General features: G+C 61.2%; 1 protein-coding gene across 2 annotated transcripts in view; it reads left to right on the forward strand.

The window, feature by feature from the left end:
- The window catches only part of IFT172 (intraflagellar transport 172), a 120,426-nt gene that overhangs the window by 60,713 nt on the left and 39,135 nt on the right, over positions 1–20,578 (forward strand). For both annotated transcript variants that reach the window (XM_054022079.1, XM_054022080.1), the window contains exons 21-35: positions 6,943–7,020; positions 10,499–10,747; positions 12,568–12,646; positions 13,036–13,156; positions 14,940–15,084; positions 15,161–15,250; positions 15,842–15,939; positions 17,107–17,242; positions 17,329–17,445; positions 17,747–17,889; positions 18,410–18,503; positions 18,710–18,774; positions 18,933–19,113; positions 20,012–20,121; positions 20,399–20,528. In XM_054022079.1, coding sequence (XP_053878054.1) covers positions 6,943–7,020; positions 10,499–10,747; positions 12,568–12,646; positions 13,036–13,156; positions 14,940–15,084; positions 15,161–15,250; positions 15,842–15,939; positions 17,107–17,242; positions 17,329–17,445; positions 17,747–17,889; positions 18,410–18,503; positions 18,710–18,774; positions 18,933–19,113; positions 20,012–20,121; positions 20,399–20,528 — 1,836 coding nt within the window. The remainder of the gene's footprint in view (positions 1–6,942; positions 7,021–10,498; positions 10,748–12,567; positions 12,647–13,035; positions 13,157–14,939; positions 15,085–15,160; positions 15,251–15,841; positions 15,940–17,106; positions 17,243–17,328; positions 17,446–17,746; positions 17,890–18,409; positions 18,504–18,709; positions 18,775–18,932; positions 19,114–20,011; positions 20,122–20,398; positions 20,529–20,578) is intronic.

Below are 20,578 nucleotides of genomic sequence, written 5' to 3' on the forward strand. Positions count from 1 at the left end.
GACTGCCCTGGAAGTGTTCACAGCGGCAAGGAATCTGCTCTGCTTCTGTGTGTCGCTGGCCATGCAGGAGTCAGATCCCTGGGCCCCGTTGCCCCGCCTGGCACCAACACCCGCAGTGCCACTTGTGTTACCATGCCAGCTGCCTGCTTCCTGGACAGGCAGCCCATCGGTATCAGCTGAGGGGAAGCCAGCAATGATGGCAATGCTGTGCCCGTCCCCAGGTTCTCGGGGCCAGCCTCCAGCACCCACTGGACCAGCCCCTCCATGGTCAGAGGGAAGGGAAGCTTCCCTGGGGGACTCAGAGATGGGCTCTCGTATCTCACAATGCTGAAGCATATCCCGCGGATCCCTGCTCTCTCCTCCTTCTCCACCCACCAGCGCAGCCCCACCGTGGGCATTACTATGGAAATGTGGCCAGGGGGTCCCTGGGGACCAGGCCTGTCTCGGTGGCCTTATTGGAACCCCTGGGTTTTCCCCCCAACTTCTAGATCCTCCCCTCGCCGTGCCTGCTGCGTGCCCTCATCTCGGTGGGGGAGTCCTTGCACCGAGCTGCCCCATCCCACGTCCAGTACTGGGCTCAGACGAGGCAGTGAAAGCAGAGGAACAGGCTGTGGAAGAAATTCAACCACGTCCAGTCTTGGCTTCCTCCTCCTCAGAGGCAACTTCACCCCTCCTGATGATTTTAAAGCTTATCAGGAATTGTGAGGGAGGGTGGCTGCAGGTCAAGGAGCTCAGGGAGTCCTCATCTCATCTGATTGATGTTTGATCAATACATTAGAAGCAAGAGGAAGACCAAGGACAGGGTAAGCCCACTGCTCAGTGAAGAGGGAGAAACAGTAACAGGAAACTTGGAAATGGCAGAGATGCTTAATGACTTCTTTGTTTCGGTCTTCACCGAGAAGTCTGAAGGAATGCCTAACATAGTGAATGCTAATGGGAAGGGGGTAGGTTTAGCAGATAAAATAAAAAAAAGAACAAGTTAAAAATCACTTAGAAAAGTTAGATGTCTGCAAGTCACCAGGGCCTGATGAAATGCATCCTAGAATACTCAAGGATCTAATAGAGGAGGTATCTGAGCCTCTAGCTATTATCTTTGGAAAATCATGGGAGACAGGAGAGATTCCAGAAGACTGGAAAAGGGCAAATATAGTGCCCATCTATAAAAAGGGAAATAAAAAAACCCAGGAAACTACAGACCAGTTAGTTTAACTTCTGTGCCAGGGAAGATAATGGAGCAAGTAATTAAGGAAATCATCTGCAAACATTTGGAAGGTGGTAAGGTGATAGGGAATAGCCAGCATGGATTTGTAAAGAACAAATCATGTCAAACCAATCTGATAGCTTTCTTTGATAGGATAACGAGCCTTGTGGATAAGGGAGAGGCTGTGGATGTGGTATGCCTAGACTTTAGTAAGGCATTTGATACGGTCTCGCATGATATTCTTATCGATAAACTAGGCAAATACAATTTAGATGGGGCTACTATAAGGTGGGTGCATAACTGGCTGGATAACCGTACTCAGAGAGTTGTTATTAATGGTTCCCAATCCTGCTGGAAAGGCATAACAAGTGGGGTTCCGCAGGGGTCTGTTTTGGGACCGTCTCTGTTCAATATCTTCATTAACGACTTAGATATTGGCATAAAAAGTACGCTTATTAAGTTTGCAGATGATACCAAACTGGGAGGGATTGCAACTGCTTTGGAGGACAGGGTCATAATTCAAAATGATCTGGACAAATTGGAGAAATGGTCTGAGGTAAATAGGATGAAGTTTAACAAAGACAAATGCAAAGTGCTCCACTTAGGAAGGAAAAATCAGTTTCACACATACAGAATGGGAAGAGACTGTCTAGGAAGGAGTACGGCAGAAAGGGATCTAGGGGTTATAGTGGACCACAAGCTAAATATGAGTCAACAGTGTGATGCTGTTGCAAAAAAAGCAAACGTGATTCTGGGATGTATTAACAGGTGTGTTGTGAGCAAGACACGAGAAGTCATTCTTCCGCTCTACTCCGCTCTGGTTAGGCCTCAACTGGAGTACTGTGTCCAGTTCTGGGCACCGCATTTCAAGAAAGATGTGGAGAAATTGGAGAGGCTCCAGAGAAGAGCAACAAGAATGATTAAAGGTCTTGAGAACATGACCTCTGAAGGAAGGCTGAAAGAACTGGGTTTGCTTAGTTTGGAAAAGAGAAGACTGAGAAGGGACATGATAGCAGTTTTCAGGTATCTAAAAGGATGTCATAAGGAGGAGGGAGAAAACTTGTTCACCTTAGCCTCTAAGGATAGAACAAGAAGCAATGGGCTTAAACTGCAGCAAGGGAGGTTTAGGTTGGACATTAAGAAAAAGTTCCTAACTGTCAGGGTGGTTAAACACCGGAATAAATTGCCTAGGGAGGTTGTGGAATCTCCATCTCTGGAGATATTTAAGAGTAAGTCAGATAAATGTCTATCAGGGATGGTCTAGACAGTATCTGGTCCTGCCATGAGGGCAGGGGACTGGACTCGATGACCTCTTGAGGTTCCTTCCAGTCCTAGAATCTATGAATCTATGATCAATGGCAGGTCCCTCTAGGTTGGGACTGAGGCAGTATTGACGTCTGTAAAGGTGCTATAGCAGACCCCATCTTCATTGCCTCCCACCTCAAAGAGAGCAGAGCAGAAGCTCTATGTGCCCTCCCACGGCTTTGAATAACTTTACTCCCACCCATCTCCAGGGTCCTTAGTTGTTACAGCTGCTAATGAGAGAGAGGAATGGGGCATCAGGCTGTCACCCCCCAAATCAAAGGATTCAAAGAGATGGGACTTGTTTGGCGGGAACATTTATTCAACTAGAGGATTGAAGCTTTGAATTGCCAACCAGTAGGCTCTGCTGGGGCCTTATGACAAACGCCTGTCAGGGATGGTCTAGATAATACTTAGTCGTGCCTTGAGGGCAGGGGACGGGACTAGATGACTCTCAAGGTCCCTTCCAGTCCTACAGTTCTATGATTCTATGATTTAAATTTATGGGGCTCCATGGAGAAGTTCTCAGAATTGCTTCCTGAGAATGCCAGGCAGAAGTTCTTCTCCCTGGTGAACAGGGGCAGACTAGTACTGAGAACATGGCTGCCGGCTGGTCTGGTCGTGGCAGACTCAGCAGCTAGACCCATGGCATCCATTGTTGCCATGCCAAGATCCTCAGGGTTACAGTCTTCTGGTCTCCCCTGTGAAGTCCAGAGCACTGTTCAGGACTTGCCGTTTGAGGGTCCTTCTCTGTTCTCAGACCAAGTGGACAACAAGCTCCATGGGCTTGTACACGCCTGTCTGGTCAGAAAGCGCTATTGACCTCAACAGATCCACTGTTTTTCCACTCCACCTCCCTTGTCAGGACCTGTCAAAAAAGAAGTGCGGGGGTTAGAAGTGCAGGCCTCCCCCTCCTGTTGCTTCGGCTCCAGCTCTGGACCTTTCAAGACGCCTGTGAACTGCCCAGCAGTCATTTTGATGGGCCAATCGAGGATGCCGGACCAGTCTCCATCTCTCCTGATCCTATTTCCCCCTCATTTGCAAACCATCTGTTCCACTTCCTCAGTGCTTGCTCCCAAATTACTTCAACCAGTGGGTCGTGAGCATTGTGGAAGTGGGATATACCCTTCAGTTTGTTTCTGCCTCTTCCTCCCCGCCTATATCCCTCTGCAGGGATCACACCTAGGTGGAGCTCCTTCTCCAGGAGGTGCAATCTCTCCTTCGGTCAGGGGCCAGAGAAGAGGTTCTGCACTGTCCAAGAGGGAAAGGGTTTTATTCCTGTTATTTCCTAATCCCAAAAGCAAAGGGGGGCAGTCTCAGTCCAGTTTTAAACCTGCAACAACTCAACAAATTCTTAAAAAAGATAAAGTCTCTCATGGTCACCCTAGCTTCTGTTATTCCTGCCCTGGATCTGGGGACTGGTGTGCCGACCTCGACTTAAAAGTTGCCTACTTCCATGTGGTAGTCAACCAAGTTCATAGGAAGTACCTCAGATATGTGGTCAATCAAAATCATCAGCAGTTCTACAGGCTAGGCCGGCACTGGGGCACGCGGCTCTCCTACTCTTCTGGCCACGGTAACGGCAACCCAAAATGGCACTTTCATTAATGGATGCAGCAGCGAGCAAGTAGACAAAGGCTCAAATGGGGGACCCATAAATCTTGACAACACAAAGTTCAGATCTCACGGCAGGAACAGGCCTTGGAGTTTCCTGTGGATAGGTGTCAGTTGTTCAGTCTTTAGGGCTCTCTCAGGATCCTCCATTGATTTGGGTTGGTTTCAGCCAGTCCTTCAACAATCCATTCCTCCCACCCCAGACAGTTACCTGACACAAGATCTCATGTCTCTGGCTCTACCCCAGAGCAGCTTTTTACCCCTTCTGCCCTAGGGTTACCATTCGTCCGGATTTACCCGGACATGTCCTCCTTTTGTGTGCTAAAAATAGCGTCCGGGGGGAATTTGTAAAGCACTCACAATGTCCGGGATTAGCAGAGCGAGCGGCTGGGAGGGCTGCAGGGAAGTCCCGGGCTGGACTCAGGAGCAGCTGTAGAGGAGCCGGATCCGCCCTGCATTCTGAGCCGGCAGCTCCCTTGCAGCCCAGTCCAGCAGCACTGTGCAGGGCCAGACCGGGTTTTGTTGTGCTGGGGAGCTCAGCCACGTGTCCGGCTCGGCTGCACAGAGCCCAACACTCTGTTCTGAGCAGTAGGGTAAGGGGGACCGGGGGCAGGAAGGTTCTGGAGGGGGCAGTCAAGAAACGGGGGGGGCTTTTTGGGGGGAGTGGAGAAAGTTTTGGGCAGTCAGGGTGCAGGTAGGGGGTAGGGTCCTGGGGGGCAGTTGGGGGGGTGTCTTAGGAAGGGGCAGTTAGGGGACAAGGAACAGGGAGTCTTAGGTAGGGGGTGGGGTTCTGGAGGGCAGTTAGGAGCAGGGGTCCCAGGAGGGGGCAGTCAGGGGACAAGGAGCAGGGGGGGGTGTTTGGGAGTTCTGGGGGGGGCTGTCAGGTGGCAGGGGTGGGGAGATGGATTGGAGCAGTCAGGGGACAGGGAGCAGAGGGGTTTAGATGGGTTGGGAGTTCTGGGGAGGGAGTGGGGAGTGGTTGGATGGGGCGTGGGAGTCCCAGGGGTCTGTCTGGGGGTGGGGGTGTGGATAAGGGTTGGGGCAGTCAGGGGACAAGAGGCAGGGAGGCTTAGATAGGGAGTGGAGTCCTGGGGGGCAGTTAGGAGCAGGGGTCCCAGGAGGGGGCAGTCAGGGGACAAGGAGCAGGGGGGGAGTGTTTGGGAGTTCTGGGGGGGGCTGTCAGGTGGCAGGGGTGGGGAGATGGATCGGAGCAGTCAGGGGACAGGGAGCAGAGGGGTTTAGATGGGTTGGGAGTTCGGGGGGGGGCTGTCAGGGGGTGGGGAGTGGTTGGATGGGGCGTGGGAGTCCCAGGGGTCTGTCTGGGGGTGGGGGTGTGGATAAGGGTTGGGGCAGTCAGGGGACAAGAGGCAGGGAGGCTTAGATAGGGAGTGGAGTCCTGGGGGGCAGTTAAGGGCAGGGGTCCCAGGAGGGGGCAGTCAGGGGACAAGGAACGGGGGGAGGGTTGGGGGTTCTGGGGGGGCGGGAAGTGGGAGGGGCAGGGGCGAGGCTAGGGCGGGGCTCCTCCCGTCCTCTTTTTTTCTTGCTGAAATATGGTAACCCTATTCTGCCCCCACGGGGCAGCAGTCCCTAGGCCAGGGAGTCACTGCCATGCGCATCATTCACAAAAATATTACAGAAAATTCCACTCTGTCACAGCTTTGGAGTCTTCTTGCTTTTCCTCAGCCGGATGGGTATGGCACACAACAGCAGCATCACTCATGGCAAATATCAGGGCATGTACCTGCTGTCTTGTGCTTTCTCTGTAAATCATAAGCCACCCGGAATCACTCAGACCTACGGATCCAGCAAGGCTGCTGCCTGAGTTTCCAAAATCGAACTTCTGTAGCACTCATCTGTGCTATGGGCCCTGTTGCTGCGCTGAGAGACTCTGCACCCTTCCTGCTGCAGCTTTTGCAGCTCTGCTCCCTGGCTTTCCACTGTTCCCACTCCCTCACCACTCTGCTGCTGTGGGAGTCTTTCCTTTACCCCTGAGAGAGAGGGATTTCCCGCTGCTGACACCCTGTGGTGTGAGGACATAAGCACAGAGCGCCAAGCTTCCCTTCCTTCCTACATTTCTTAAGCTCCCCACTGCACCACATCCTGGTCCTGTCTGATGACCCTCGGGACCAGGAACTGTATAACCTCTCCACAACTGGCTGTGAGGTTTGCCCTGCAGTGCGGTGGGGCTCATACTTCCCTAGAGAAGGGACCATTGTGATCATCTAGTCTGACCTCCTGTAGAACACAGGCCATGGAACTTCCCCAGAATAATTCCTAGAGCCGAGCTTTTAGGAAAACATCCAGTCTTGATTTAAACATTGCCAATGATAGAGAATCCACCACGGCCCTTTGTAAATTGTTCCTGTGGTTAATTGCCCTCACTGTTAAAAATTTACACCTTATTTCCAGTCTGAATTTGTCTAGCTTTAATTTCCAGCCACTGGATCGTGTTAGACCTTTCTCTGCTAGACTGAAGAGCCCGTTGTTAAATATTTGTTCCCCATGTAGGTATTTAGAGAGTGTGATCAAGTCACCCCTTCACCTTCAGCTCCTGGAGTCTGTCACTGTGAGGCAGGTTTCTAACCCTTTAATCGTTCTCACAGCTCTTCTAGTGGGAGCGAGGTTTCCCTGAGGTGCGGGGGGCTCATTTATTGGCTGTGAGGTTTACCCTGCTGCCCAGCATTCCGGACTCATTGGCTGAAGTGCTCAGCCTGGCCTCGTTTTGGGAGCTAACCCCATGTGGCAGGGTCTTCCCCAGGCTCAGACTGACGAGTCAGCAGAGAGGGAAGCCCGCCCCATAGTAACGCTCTGCTCTCTGTGCCCAGAACGCGGTGGAGGAGGCCATGGAAATGTACCAGGAGCTGCACATGTGGGACGAGTGCATCGTGGTGGCAGAGGCCAAGGTACGGTGTATACTGCGCTTTGCCCTCCCTTGCCCATGGACTGGGCCCCGCTGGGGTGCTCCATCTGCCGCTGGGGGATAACGTCTGAGTGTGGGTTCTGTCACGGGGAGCCTGCACCTGCCTGGGAGGCTCCCAGTTGGACTCGGATAAGCCAGTTCAGCGCCAGGTGGCTGAGTGGGGAGGTGCCTGGGGGCTCCCAGCCTGGGCAAGGCCTCTGCGGTAAAGAAGGTGTGGGGGGTTGTTATCACTCCAGCGTGCGCAGAGCTGCAGAAGGGAATGGAGGAACAGGGCAGGGGGTGAATGAGGGCTGGCTGTGACGCCAGGGACAGGGGGCAAGGAAGGAGGATTCCTGCGGCTGGCAGCTGGGGGAGGAGGCTGTTATCAGGCAGGCTGGGAAGGTACACGGGTCTGCAGCGGGCCTGGGGGCTGTGGATTTGGCAGGTGAGGAGGCCTGGGAGGAAAGGCAGCGCATCCTGCTGGGCCGTGCAGCTGGGGAATGGAACTGAGAGGGGCTCGTGGGGGAACACAAGGCTGGGGAAGGGAGGCATGTGGGGCTGAGCAGAGGGGAAGGGAAGCTCAGGGGGTGCTGTGGGGCTGAGCAGAGGGGAAGGGAAGCTCAGGGGGTGCTGTGGGGCTGAGCGGAGGGGAGCTCAGGGGGTGCTGTGGGGTGGAGCAGAGGGGAGCTCAGGGGGTGCTGTGGGGCGGAGCAGAGGAGAGGGAAGCTCAGGGGGTGCTGGGGGGCGGAGCAGAGGAGAGGGGAGCTCAGGGGGTGCTGTGGGGTGGAGCAGAGGGGAGCTGAGGGGGTGCTATGGGGTGGAGCAGAAGAGAGGGAAGCTCAGGGGGTGCTGTGGGGCGGAGCAGAGGGGAGGGAAGCTCAGGGGGTGCTGGGGGGCGGAGCAGAGGAGAGGGGAGCTCAGGGGGTGCTGGGGGGCGGAGCAGAGGAGAGGGGAGCTCAGGGGGTGCTGTGGGGTGGAGCAGAGGGGAGCTCAGGGGGTGCTGTGGGGTGGAGCAGAGGAGAGGGGAGCTCAGGGGGTGCTGGGGGGTGGAGCAGAGGGGAGGGGAGCTCAGGGGGTGCTGTGGGGTGGAGCAGAGGGGAGCTCAGGGGGTGCTGTGGGGCGGAGCAGAGGAGAGGGGAGCTCAGGGGGTCCTGTGGGGTGGAGCAGAAGGGAGCTCAGGAGGTGCTGTGGGGTGGAGCAGAGGGGAGGGAAGCTCAGGGGGCGCTGTGGGGTGGAGCAGAGGGGAGCTCAGGGGGTGCTGTGGGGTGGAGCAGAGAGGGAAGCTCAGGGGGCGCTGTGGGGCGGAGCAGAGGAGAGGGGAGCTCAGGGGGCGCTGTGGGGCGGAGCAGAGGAGAGGGGAGCTCAGGGGGTGCTGTGGGGCGGAGCAGAGGAGAGGGAAGCTCAGGGGATGCTGTGGGGTGGAGCAGAGGAGAGGGAAGCTCAGGGGGCGCTGTGGGGCGGAGCAGAGGAGAGGGGAGCTCAGGGGGCGCTGTGGGGCGGAGCAGAGGGGAGAGGAGCTCAGGGGGTGCTGTGGGGCGGAGCAGAGGGGAGGGAAGCTCAGGGGGTGCTGTGGGGTGGAGCAGAGGGGAGCTCAGGGGGTGCTGTGGGGCGGAGCAGAGGGGAGCTCAGGGGGTGCTGTGGAGTGGAGCAGAGAGGGAAGCTCAGGGGGCGCTGTGGGGCGGAGCAGAGGAGAGGGGAGCTCAGGGGGTGCTGTGGGGCGGAGCAGAGGAGAGGGAAGCTCAGGGGATGCTGTGGGGTGGAGCAGAGGAGAGGGAAGCTCAGGGGGCGCTGTGGGGCGGAGCAGAGGAGAGGGGAGCTCAGGGGGCGCTGTGGGGCGGAGCAGAGGGGAGAGAAGCTCAGGGGGTGCTGTGGGGCGGAGCAGAGGGGAGGGAAGCTCAGGGGGTGCTGTGGGGTGGAGCAGAGGGGAGCTCAGGGGGTGCTGTGGGGCGGAGCAGAGGGGAGCTCAGGGGGTGCTGTGGGGTGGAGCAGAGGAGAGGGGAGCTCAGGGGGTGCTGTGGGGTGGAGCAGAGCAGAGGGGAGCTCAGGGGGTGCTGTGGGGTGGAGCAGAGGGGAGGGAAGCTCAGGGGGTGCTGTGGGGTGGAGCAGAGGGGAGCTCAGGGGGTGCTGTGGGGTGGAGCAGAGGAGAGGGGAGCTCAGGGGGTGCTGTGGGGTGGAGCAGAGGGGAGAGAAGCTCAGGGGATGCTGTGGGGTAGAGCAGAGGGGAGGGAAGCTCAGGGGGTGCTGTGGGGAGGAGCAGAGGGGAGCTCAGGGGGTGCTGTGGGGTGGAGCAGAGGAGAGGGGAGCTCAGGGGGTGCTGTGGGGCGGAGCAGAGGGGAGGGGAGCTCAGGAGGTGCTGGGGGGCTGAGCGGAGGGGGAGGGGAGCTCAGGGGGTGCTGTGGGGCGGAGCAGAGGGGAGGGAAGCTCAGGGGGTGCTGTGGGGTGGAGCAGAGGAGAGGGGAGCTCAGGGGGTGCTGTGGGGCGGAGCAGAGGGGAGGGGAGCTCAGGAGGTGCTGGGGGGCTGAGCGGAGGGGGAGGGAAGCTCAGGGGGTGCTGTGGGGTGGAGCAGAGGAGAGGGGAGCTCAGGGGGCGCTGTGGGGTGGAGCAGAGGAGAGGGGAGCTCAGGGGGTGCTGTGGGGTGGAGCAGAGGGAAGCTCAGGGGGTGCTGTGGGGCTAGGCGGAGGGGGAGGGGATCTCGGGGTGCTGTGGGGCTGAGCGGAGGGGGAGGGGATCTCAGGGGGTGCTGTGGGGCAGAGCAGAGGGGAGGGAAGCTCAGGGGGTGCTGTGGGGCGGAGCAGAGAAGAGGGGAGCTCAAGGGGTGCTGTGGGGCGGAGCAGAGGAGAGGGAAGCTCAGGGGGTGCTGTGGGGAGGAGCAGAGGAGAGGGAAGCTCAGGGGGTGCTGTGGGGCAGAGGAGAGGAGAGCTCAGGGGGTGCTGTGGGGCGGAGCAGAGGAGAGGGAAGCTCAGGGGGTGCTGTGGGGCGGAGCAGAGGGGAGAGAAGCTCAGGGGGTGCTGTGGGGCGGAGCAGAGGAGAGGGAAGCTCAGGGGGCGCTGTGGGGCGGAGCAGAGGAGAGGGGAGTTCAGGGGGCGCTGTGGGGCGGAGCAGAGGAGAGGGAAGCTCAGGGGGTGCTGTGGGGCGGAGCAGAGGGAAGCTCAGGGGGTGCTGTGGGGCGGAGCAGAGGGGAGGGGAGCTCAGGGGGTGCTGTGGGGCGGAGCAGAGGAGAGGGGAGCTCAGGGGGCGCTGTGGGGCGGAGCAGAGGGGAGCTCAGGGGGCGCTGTGGGGTGGAGCAGAGGGGAGCTCAGGGGGTGCTGTGGGGCGGAGAAGAGGTGGAGGGGAGCTCTGGGGACACTGGGGCGGAGTGGAGGGGAGCGTGGGGGCCTGTAACGATTTTGGGGGGCTCTGGCCGGCTTCTGTGCCTGGCACGGGGAGAAGCCTGCAGGAGGGTGGGGCCTGTGCTGACAGATGCTGCCCCCCGCCTGCCCCAGGGGCACCCGGCGCTGGACACGCTGCGCCGGGGCTATTACCAGTGGCTGTTGGACACGCAGCAGGAGGAGAAGGCTGGGGAGGTGCAGGAGAGCCAAGGGGAGCACCTGGCCGCTGTGGGCCTGTACCTGAGGGCCGGACTGCCGGCCCGAGCCGCTCGGCTGGCCATGGCTCGGGACCAGCTCCTGGCCAATGGGGATGTCATGAACCGCATCACCACCGCGCTGATCAAAGGGGAGCTGTACGAGCAGGTGAGAGCCTCCCCCTCCCCCTAAGGTCAGCGCCTCCTCCTCCCCCCTCCCCCAGGGTCAGAGCCTCCTCCTCCCCCAACCCCCCCAGGTCAGTGCCTCGCCCCTCTCCCAACCCCCTCCGCCAGGGTCAGAGCTTCCCCCTCCCCCAACCCCCCAGGTCAGTGTCTCCCCCTCCCCCAGGGTCAGAACCTCCCCCCTCCCCAAACCCCCCAGGTCAGTGCCTCGCCCCTCCCCACTATCTCTCATACATGGCCCCCACTCTCACAGAGTAACAGCCTTACCTCCACACTCCCCTCAGTCCCCACCCCAGGAGAGTTGGAGCCTCACTTGCACAGAGCTGTGGCGCCAGCTCCCTGCGCCCTAGAGGTAGAGGGCTTGGGGCAGGAGCCCTCGTCCCCGTCCCTGGAGTTGCTGGGAACTTCCAAGCAGCTCTTCATGGTGCCTGCTGGCATCGCCACAGGAAACAAACTGGCAGCTGCTTGGCAGCTCTAGGACGAGCCCTGGCTTGGTGGAGTGCAGGGTGACGGCTTCAGGACCCCAGCCCTGGGGCTGGCAGGGTACATGGCTTGTGGGGTGGGCCTGGGGGCTCTGGCCTGGGACTGGCCCTGGGGCTGGCAGGGTGCATGGCTTGTGGGGTGAGCCTGGGGGCTCTGGCCTGGGACTGGCCCTGGGGCTGGCAGGATACATGGCTTGTGGGGTGGGCCTGGGGGCTCTGGCCTGGGACTGGCCCTGGGGCTGGCAGGGTGCATGGCTTGTGGGGTGGGCCTGGGGGCTCTGGCCTGGGACTGGCCCTGGGGCTGGCAGGGTGCATGGCTTGTGGGGTGGGCCTGGGGGCTCTGGCCTGGGACTGGCCCTGGGGCTGGCAGGGTGCATGGCTTGTGGGGTGGGCCTGGGGGCTCTGGCCTGGGACTGGCCCTGGGGCTGGCAGGGTGCATGGCTTGTGGGGTGGGCCTGGGGGCTCTGGCCTGGGACTGGCCCTGGGGCTGGCAGGGTGCATGGCTTGTGGGGTGAGCTGGGGGCTCTGGCCTGGGACTGGCCCTGGGGCTGGCAGGATGCATGGCTTGTGGGGTGGGCCTGGGGGCTCTGGCCTGGGACTGGCCCTGGGGCTGGCAGGGTGCATGGCTTGTGGGGTGAGCTGGGGGCTCTGGCCCTGGGGCTGGCAGGGTACATGGCTTGTGGGGTGAGCCTGGGGGCTCTGGCCTGGGACTGGCCCTGGAGCTGGCAGGGTGCATGGCTTGTGGGGTGGGCCTGGGGGCTCTGGCCCTGAGGCTGGCAGGGTGCATGGCTTGTGGGGTGAGCCTGGGGGCTCTGGCCTGGGACTGGCCCTGGGGCTGGCAGGGTGCATGGCTTGTGGGGTGAGCCTGGGGGCTCTGGCCTGGGACTGGCCCTGGGGCTGGCAGGGTGCATGGCTTGTGGGGTGAGCCTGGGGGCTCTGGCCTGGAACTGGCCCTGGGGCTGGCAGGATGCATGGCTTGTGGGGTGAGCCTGGGGGCTCTGGCCTGGGACTGGCCCTGGGGCTGGCAGGGTACATGGCTTGTGGGGTGGGCCTGGGGGCTCTGGCCTGGGACTGGCCCTGGAGCTGGCAGGGTGCATGGCTTGTGGGGTGAGCCTGGGGGCTCTGGCCTGGGACTGGCCCTGGGGCTGGCAGGGTGCATGGCTTGTGGGGTGAGCCTGGGGGCTCTGTACCTGGCGGGGTGCATGGCTGGGGCAGCGGCGGGGTCTGGGCGCTCTGGTACCGGCCCCCGGCCTGGTGTGAGGTGGCAGGTGGGCCAGCGGCTCTGCAGCCTGTCTGACAGCCTGTGTGTGTGTGTGTGCGTTAGGCTGGAGACCTGTTTGAGACGATCAGGAACCCCCAGAAGGCTCTGGAGTGTTACCACAAGGGCTGCGCCTTCCTGAAAGGTACTGTGGTCCCCCTCCCCCTTCCTTGGTGTGAGCACCCCCACCGCCTCTTGCTGGGATGCCCTGTCCTGATGCCGCACGAGTGCCTGCCCCGGAGCCCGGAGCACGTGGCTGCGTGTCATTGCTGCTCTAGTTCTGAGCTGCAGCTCCGTGAGCTGAGGAACAGCATTGCCTGCTGAGGCTGCCCCAGGCCAGCCCTTCTGGTCCTGAGTTCCCATCTCCTGTAGCCACCCATGGCCCCAGCGCAGGTTCCTCCCGGGCGGATCAGCCAGCAGGAGGCCAGGCGCTCCTCGAATCAGCCCCACACCTGCCAGGGCCTGTTCAGAGCTGCCAGCTCAGCCTCCTCCCCGGGCTGGTGGCTGGTGTGACGTGTTCCTCTCCCCTGGCAGCGGTGGAGCTGGCTCGCGTGGCGTTCCCGGCCGAGGTGCTGAAGCTGGAAGAGGCCTGGGGAGATCACCTGGTGCAGCAGAAGCAGCTGGATGCTGCCATTAACCATTACATTGAAGCCAGGTAAGGCCAGGCTGGAGCATTCCCACGGCAGCTGCGCAGCTCAGAAAGCGATGCACTTGGGTGAGTCTCCTTACGCTAGTGGGCTGGCTGAACCCTACTGACATGGGGCTGGTGCTCAGCACACCAGCCCTCCCCTCCGCGGCTCTGCTGGAGCCCCACAGGCCACTGATATCCCAGCCCTGGGCTCTCTCCCTTCCCCCCTCACACCCAGCTCTGCCGGTGCCCAGAGCCCTCTGCTCTCCCAGCCCTGGGCTCTCTCCCTCACACACACCCAGCTCTGCCGGTGCCCAGAGCCCTCTGCTCTCCCAGCCCTGGGCTCCCTCCCTCACACACACCCAGCTCTGCCGGTGCCCAGAGCCCTCTGCTATCCCAGCCCTGGGCTCCCTCCCTCCCCCCCTCACACCCAGCTCTGCCGGTGCCCAGAGCCCTCTGCTATCCCAGCCCTGGGCTCCCTCCCTCACACCCAGCTCTGCCGGTGCCCAGAGCCCTCTGCTCTCCCAGCCCTGGGCTCCCTCCCTCACACCCAGCTCTGCCGGTGCCCAGAGCCCTCTGCTATCCCAGCCCTGTGCTCCCTCCCCACACACACCCAGCTCTGCCGGTGCCCAGAGCCCTCTGCTCTCCCAGCCCTGGGCTCCCTCCCTCACACACACCCAGCTCTGCCGGTGCCCAGAGCCCTCTGCTCTCCCAGCCCTGGGCTCCCTCCCTCACACACACCCAGCTCTGCCGGTGCCCAGAGCCCTCTGCTATCCCAGCCCTGGGCTCCCTCCCTCACACACACCCAGCTCTGCCGGTGCCCAGAGCCCTCTGCTCTCCCAGCCCTGGGCTCCCTCCCTCACACACACCCAGCTCTGCCGGTGCCCAGAGCCCTCTGCTATCCCAGCCCTGTGCTCCCTCCCCACACACACCCAGCTCTGCCGGTGCCCAGAGCCCTCTGCTATCCCAGCCCTGGGCTCCCTCCCTCACACACACCCAGCTCTGCCGGTGCCCAGAGCCCTCTGCTCTCCCAGCCCTGGGCTCCCTCCCTCACACACACCCAGCTCTGCCGGTGCCCAGAGCCCTCTGCTATCCCAGCCCTGGGCTCCCTCCCCACACACACCCAGCTCTGCCGGTGCCCAGAGCCCTCTGCTCTCCCAGCCCTGGGCTCCCTCTCTCACACCCAGCTCTGCTGGTGCCCAGAGCCCTCTGCTCTCCCAGCCCTGGGCTCCCTCCCTCACACACACCCAGCTCTGCCGGTGCCCAGAGCCCTCTACTATCCCAGCCCTGGGCTCCCTCCCTCCCTCACACCCAGCTCTGCTGGTGCCGAGAGCCCTCTGCTATCCCAGCCCTGGGCTCCCTCCCTCACACACACCCAGCTCTGCCGGTGCCCAGAGCCCTCTGCTCTCCCAGCTTGGGACGCTGATTGTACCCTCTTGTGCCACAGTGTATGGTGGTTTTATGATGGGGAAACTGGAGTCTAGGCTTGGAGCCTAAACAGCCCTTTCCTCGTGATCTGCGAGCGGTGGCCAGAGCCTGGTCTAGGCCGTTTCTCTAAGGTGCTGGTGGACTTTCTCTCCTCCACATGCCCGGCCTGGTGATACCTTCCCCTCCTTGCCAGCTGTTCTCTCTGACTCTCCGTGCTCCCCTGTGCCCTGTGCAGACACGCATGCATGTGACCCGAGCAGGGAGGCTGCTTCACTGTCTCCTCACCCAGTTCCCACTCTCACTGCCTGTCCCTAGAGTGAGCAGAGCTCAGCCGGATCTGATCTCCCAGGCCTGCTAAGCGTCTCTGCCCTTCCGGCACTAGGTGCTCCGTCAAGGCCATCGAGGCAGCCCTGGGCGCCCGGCAGTGGAAGAAGGCCATTTACATCCTGGATTCACAAGAGAAAAGGGTAGCAGTCAAGTACTACCCCAGGATCGCCCAGCACTACGCAGCCTTGCAAGAGTACCAGGTGAGACGCCAGCTCCCAGCATCTCCCAGCCCCACAACGGCCAGAGGCGGCTCACCTGCTGTCCTCTTCCCCACAGATTGCAGAGGAGCTGTACATCAAAGGAGATCGGCCCAAGGATGCGATTGACATGTACACGCAGGCGGGGCTCTGGGAGCAGGCACACAAGGTAGGGAAAGAGGCTAAGGGTGGCTGAGTCTCTCGGGTCTTGCTCCCCACTTTCCAAAGCAGTAAATGTCTCCTGGTGCCCTGGACTCAGCAGCCTGCAGGCAGTGCTCAGTTCCCAAAGGGTCGCTGCGAGCTCCCAGCCGCAGAATGGGGTAGGCCACTGCTCCCTGTGCCCTGTCTGTGTCTCCCTCCACTTCTGGCTCTGGCCTGAATAACAGCGCTTCTCTAAAGGACTGGGCACCCCCCGGGCTCAGCCCTGCTCTCTCTGAGTTGCATGACCAAGCGCCCACAGTCTGCTGTGGATGCAGCATCTGCATCCCAGGGGGCAGGGGTCAGTGTCTGTCCCCAGAGCCGTGCTCAGTGAGTGCCTGGAATCAGTGCCTAGGGCTTCAGAGCTGAGTCCCCCACACACCCAGCTGGCGTTCCCGGGGGGAATGGCTGGGTTCGTATGCCGTGCCCTGCCTGGCTAGCTCAGCAGGGAGCCGGAGCAGATCTGTGAGGGGATTGGGGGTCTCTCCCCACATTCTCATTGTCCCCTTTACGCTGCGGTTGCTGGGTAGGGAGCTGGAACCTGTTTCGTGTCTCCCTGCAGCTGGCGACCAAGTGCATGAGGCAGGAAGATGTGTCCATGCTTTACATCACCCAGGCTCAAGAGATGGAGAAGCAGGGCAAATACAAAGAAGCAGAGCGGTGAGTGTCTGCCTGGACACCATGGGTGGGGGGCTAGGCCTCGGTAGCGGCCCGGGGGACTTGGAGCAGGGCAGGGCTGAGTCTCTCCAGAGTCCAGTCCCCAGCCAGGCTGCCAAGAATGTGCCCTAGGAGTCTTGCTGTGAGGTTGGTTTATGCTGGGAGGACAAAGGCGCTTTCCTGGGATTGGAGGGGAGTTCCAGGCTGAGGGTAGGGAAGAGAAACCCCCTGCAGGTCACATGTCACCGCTCAGCCACGTGGCCCTTGAGCCATCTCACATGCCTCTGTAGCCTCCAGCTGAGACGCCAGGCAGGATTCCTAGGGGTGGAGCATCTGTTTGCACATGGCAGAGCGGAGCTGGACCAGATCCAGTGGCTGGCTCAGGAGGGTGATCGGGGCCTTCTCCCTCCAGTGAGTGCCAGCTCCTATCTAATCCCAGCTTGAGTGGACTGACTGGCTGGGGATTGGGAATGCCATCCAAGGCCTTTCTCCTCTATGGGTACTGGCTCTGGTCAGCCCCAGGACAGGATTGCTGAGGGGGTGGTAGGGAATGGGATACTGGGCCATTCCCGTGTAAGTCACTAGGTCCAATCGATCCCAGGGTAGCAGTGACATAAGCTTTTTAGTGGTCTAAACTAAGTGAGCTGGGGTCCACATCACCAAGTCGTCATCAACCCCTGGGGCTGCTGGCAGCCTCAGCAGGGAGGCCAAGGCATGACTGGGCCCCAGAGCCCAGGAGGGTCCCTGCAGGGGAGGGCTGAGGCAGACTGGTAGGGACAGGATGGGAAGGTGGCCCTGCCATCGCCCGTGTGGGTAGGTTACATGGTGCCGTCCATCTCCACAGCACTCAGTCCCACACCTTTCATCAACACGACATGCCGTGCACCATTTCCTGTCTGATGAGTATTCAGTCCATGCTCTGCTCCAGCTGGCCTGGGAGCAGATGGGTTCTTGGGCCCGGCCCAGTGACAGTGAGGGCCTGCCCCACCTGTGTCCCGGGCCCGGCCCAGTGACAGTGAGCGCCTGCCGCGCCTGTGTCCCGGGCCTGGCCCAGCGGCAGTGAGCGCCTGCCCCACCTGTGTCCCGGGCCCGGCCCAGCGGCAGAGTCTGCGCCTGTGTCCCGGGCCCGGCCCAGCGGCACTCTCAGCATGTCCATGCTTGTGTTCTCAGGCTGTACATCATGGTGGAGGAACCTGATCTGGCGATCACCATGTATAAAAAGTGTAAGATGTATGATGAGATGATTCGCCTGGTAGCAAAGTACCACAAGGACTTGCTGAGTGACACACACCTGCATCTGGGGAAGGTAAAGCTCTCGGGGAGCGGGCAAGGATCTATCACCCCAGCGGGGAGGGCTCGGGACACTCGCTAACACACTGTCTCCTGTCACAGGAGCTGGCGGCTGAGGGCCGCTGGCAGGAGGCTGAGTACCACTACCTGGAAGCCAAGGACTGGAAGGTCACAGTGAACATGTACAGAGTGAATGACATGTGGGAGGAAGCGTACAGGGTAACAGCAGCTCTTTAACAGGACAGGGCATGGCACCAGCAGGTCCCCGTATGTGTCTAGCCGCCGTGCCTAGTGCTTGGGTCAGGATGGAGCATTGCATGCTGGGATCCATGTCTGCTGCCCTCTTGGGTGAGCAATGCTGAGGAGGAAGGGAGGTCTCTGCACTCTGTCCCCTGCAGGTCCTTGCCTCCTCCTCACCGGGCCTCAGGGAGGCTGTAACTTGGGGAAGGGTCTGAGTTGGGGACGGACTTGCTCCAGCAAGGAGCCCCCTGGGAGACTCAGCTCTGTTTGCTTTGGACAGGTAGCCAAGGCCCACGGGGGGGCGAATTCCTACAAGCATGTGGCCTATCTGTGGGCAAAGAGCCTCGGAGGGGAAGCTGCCGTGAAACTCCTCAATAAGTTTGGGCTTCTGGAAATGGCTATCGACCATGCAACAGATAATGGGTGAGTGTCCTGAGGCTAGGAGCTCGCCTCCTGGCATAGGGAGAGCAAAGCCTGGCCTGGGGAATGTCCTTCACTCACAGCAGCTACAGGCCACGGGATGGAGGCTCCATCTGCATCCCATAGGGACCGAGGAGGAGCGGCTGTGTGGACCGCTGCCCACCTCCCATCCCTGGGGGGCTGGGAAGGAGCTTTTCCCATCTTGGCTTGAGGGAGGTGAGGCTTTGCAGAGCTTCCACCTGCAGGGGTGGGGGTCAGGGGCCAAGTCATCAGCAGCACCACAAGCTGCCACCCACTGAGGCAGGCTCCTGTCACAGCATCAGCACCTGCCCTGTCCTCTCTCACTGCCTGCACCATCAGCCGTCTCCTGTGCGGGGTCCCAGCCTCAGCTCTCCCCTCACAAGCCTCCCACCTCGCCTTGGGTTCTGCCTGCCAGCACCAGCCCTCCCCCACCCGTCCGCTCCACATGGGGCACAGCCAGGACCTAGCTCGGCTCACCCCCATCCCTTTCCTCTCGTCACAGCGTCTTTGACTTTGCGTTCGAACTGGCCCGGCTCTCGCTGAAGCAGAAGACACCCGAGATCCACTTGAAGTACGCCATGTTCCTGGAGGACGAGGTACGACCCCACGCCCTGCACTGTGCCCAGACTGCAGAGCACTCACCCGGGGGCCTGCACCAGGCAGGTTCTTCCGCCCCCCCAGGGAAGTGGCGTGGCTGCAGCCCGGAGCGTGTAAGCCGGCTCTGTGAAGCCCTTGCCCCTCCTGGCCGGGGTGAGGAGCGGGAGGCCACGGTGCCTAAGCAGATTGCTCTCCTCTGTCCTAGGGCAAGTTCGAAGAGGCCGAGGCCGAGTTCATTAAAGCTGGGAAGCCCAAGGAAGCGGTGCTAATGTGAGTGCCCCCTGCTGACTGAATCCAGGTTCCAGACCAGGGGGCCTTGCTCCCGTGCCTGACCCCAGCCTGACAGCTCTTCTCTCCAGTCGATCTCATGCTCCCTCCCCCACCCCAATGTGCTGGACCCAGGCTGGCATGTCTCCTTGGCTCCCCAGGTTTGTCCACAACCAGAACTGGGACGCTGCCCAGCGCGTGGCTGAGGCCCACGACCCGGACAGCGTGGCCAACGTGCTCGTGGGACAGGCTCGCTTCGCCTTTGAGCAGAAGGAATTCCAGAAAGCAGAGGCCTTCCTCCTGCGGGCCCAGCGGCCAGAGCTGGCCGTGAAATATTACAAGGTGGGTGCGGCCAGTGGCGATGTCACTTCACCCCACAGAGCTCAGTGTCTGGGCAGGGAACCCCCCCATCATCCCCCGAGAGCTCAGTGTCTGGGCAGGGAACCCCCCCCCATGATTCCCCCGAGAGCTCAATGTCTGGGCGGGGAACCCCCCCATGATTCTCCCGAGAGCTCAGTGTCTGGGCATGAAACCTCCCATGATCCCCCCAAGAGCTCAGTGTCTGGGCGGGGAACCCCCCCATGATTCCCCCGAGAGCTCAGTGTCTGGGCAGGGAACCCTCCATCATCCCCCGAGAGCTCAGTGTCTGGGCAGGGAACCCCCCCATGATTCCCCCGAGAGCTCAATGTCTGGGCAGGGAACCCCCCCATGATTCTCCCGAGAGCTCAGTGTCTGGGCATGAAACCTCCCATGATCCCCCCAAGAGCTCAATGTCTGGGCGGGGAACCCCCCCATGATTCTCCCGAGAGCTCAGTGTCTGGGCGGGAAACCTCCTATGATCCCCCCAAGAGCTCAGTGTCTGGGCGGGGAACCCCCATCATCCCCCCAAGAGATCAGTGTCTGGGTGGGGAACCCCCCATCATCCCCCTGAGAGCTCAGTGTCTGGGCGGGGAACCCCCCATCATCCCCCTGAGAGCTCAGTGTCTGGGCGGGGAACCCGCCATCATCCCCCTGAGAGATCAGTGTCTGGGCGGGGAACCTGCCATCATCCCCCCCACCTCCCCTGTCCCTCCCCAGGTGTAGCTGTGAGGGGGTGGAGGGGTTCAGGAGGGCTGTGGTGTCCCCTCCATGGTAGTAGCAGTGAGGGGGTGAGGGGCTGGATCAGGGGCCCTGGGGTGCTGGGAGCCCAGCAGGCTGAGCAAAGACCCTCCCCACTCTGGCCCTGGTGTGTTTGGCGCAGGAGGCCGGCATGTGGAGCGACGCCCTGCGGACCTGTAAGGAGTACGTCCCCAGCCGTCTGGAGGTGCTGCAGGAGGAGTACGACAAGGAGGCTGCCAAGAAAGGGACCAGGTAGGCCAAGGCTGTTCACCTGGGGGCACTGAGCTGAGCTGGTGCAGGGACGTCCAGTGCTTGGCTGAGTTCCCTGCAGCGGGGCCCCAGAGCCCGTTGCATGCTGCCTCCCTGAGCACTGGGCGGGGGCAGGAGACAGCACCAGCCGAACCTCTCTCCATCCCTGCACCTGCCTCTCCCTGTGTGCAGGGCTCATGCCTGGGCCTGGCCCCACCAGGATCCCTGCACCATCTCCCCATGCCCAGCATGGGCTCATCTCCTGTGTTGGTCCTGGCAGAGGCGTGGAGGGCATGCTGGAGCAGGCCCGGCAGTGGGAGCAGGCTGGGGAATACGCCAGGGCTGTGGACTGCTACCTGAAGGTACAGGATCCCAGTAACAGCCTGCTGGTGGAGAAGTGCTGGCTGAAGGTAAGTCCTGAGCCCCCGCCCCTCCCCTGGTACCCCAGGGGCCCCACCAT

This window comes from Malaclemys terrapin, chromosome 3 (assembly GCF_027887155.1).
Source record: "Malaclemys terrapin pileata isolate rMalTer1 chromosome 3, rMalTer1.hap1, whole genome shotgun sequence".
NCBI classification, from domain to species: Eukaryota; Metazoa; Chordata; order Testudines; family Emydidae; genus Malaclemys; species Malaclemys terrapin.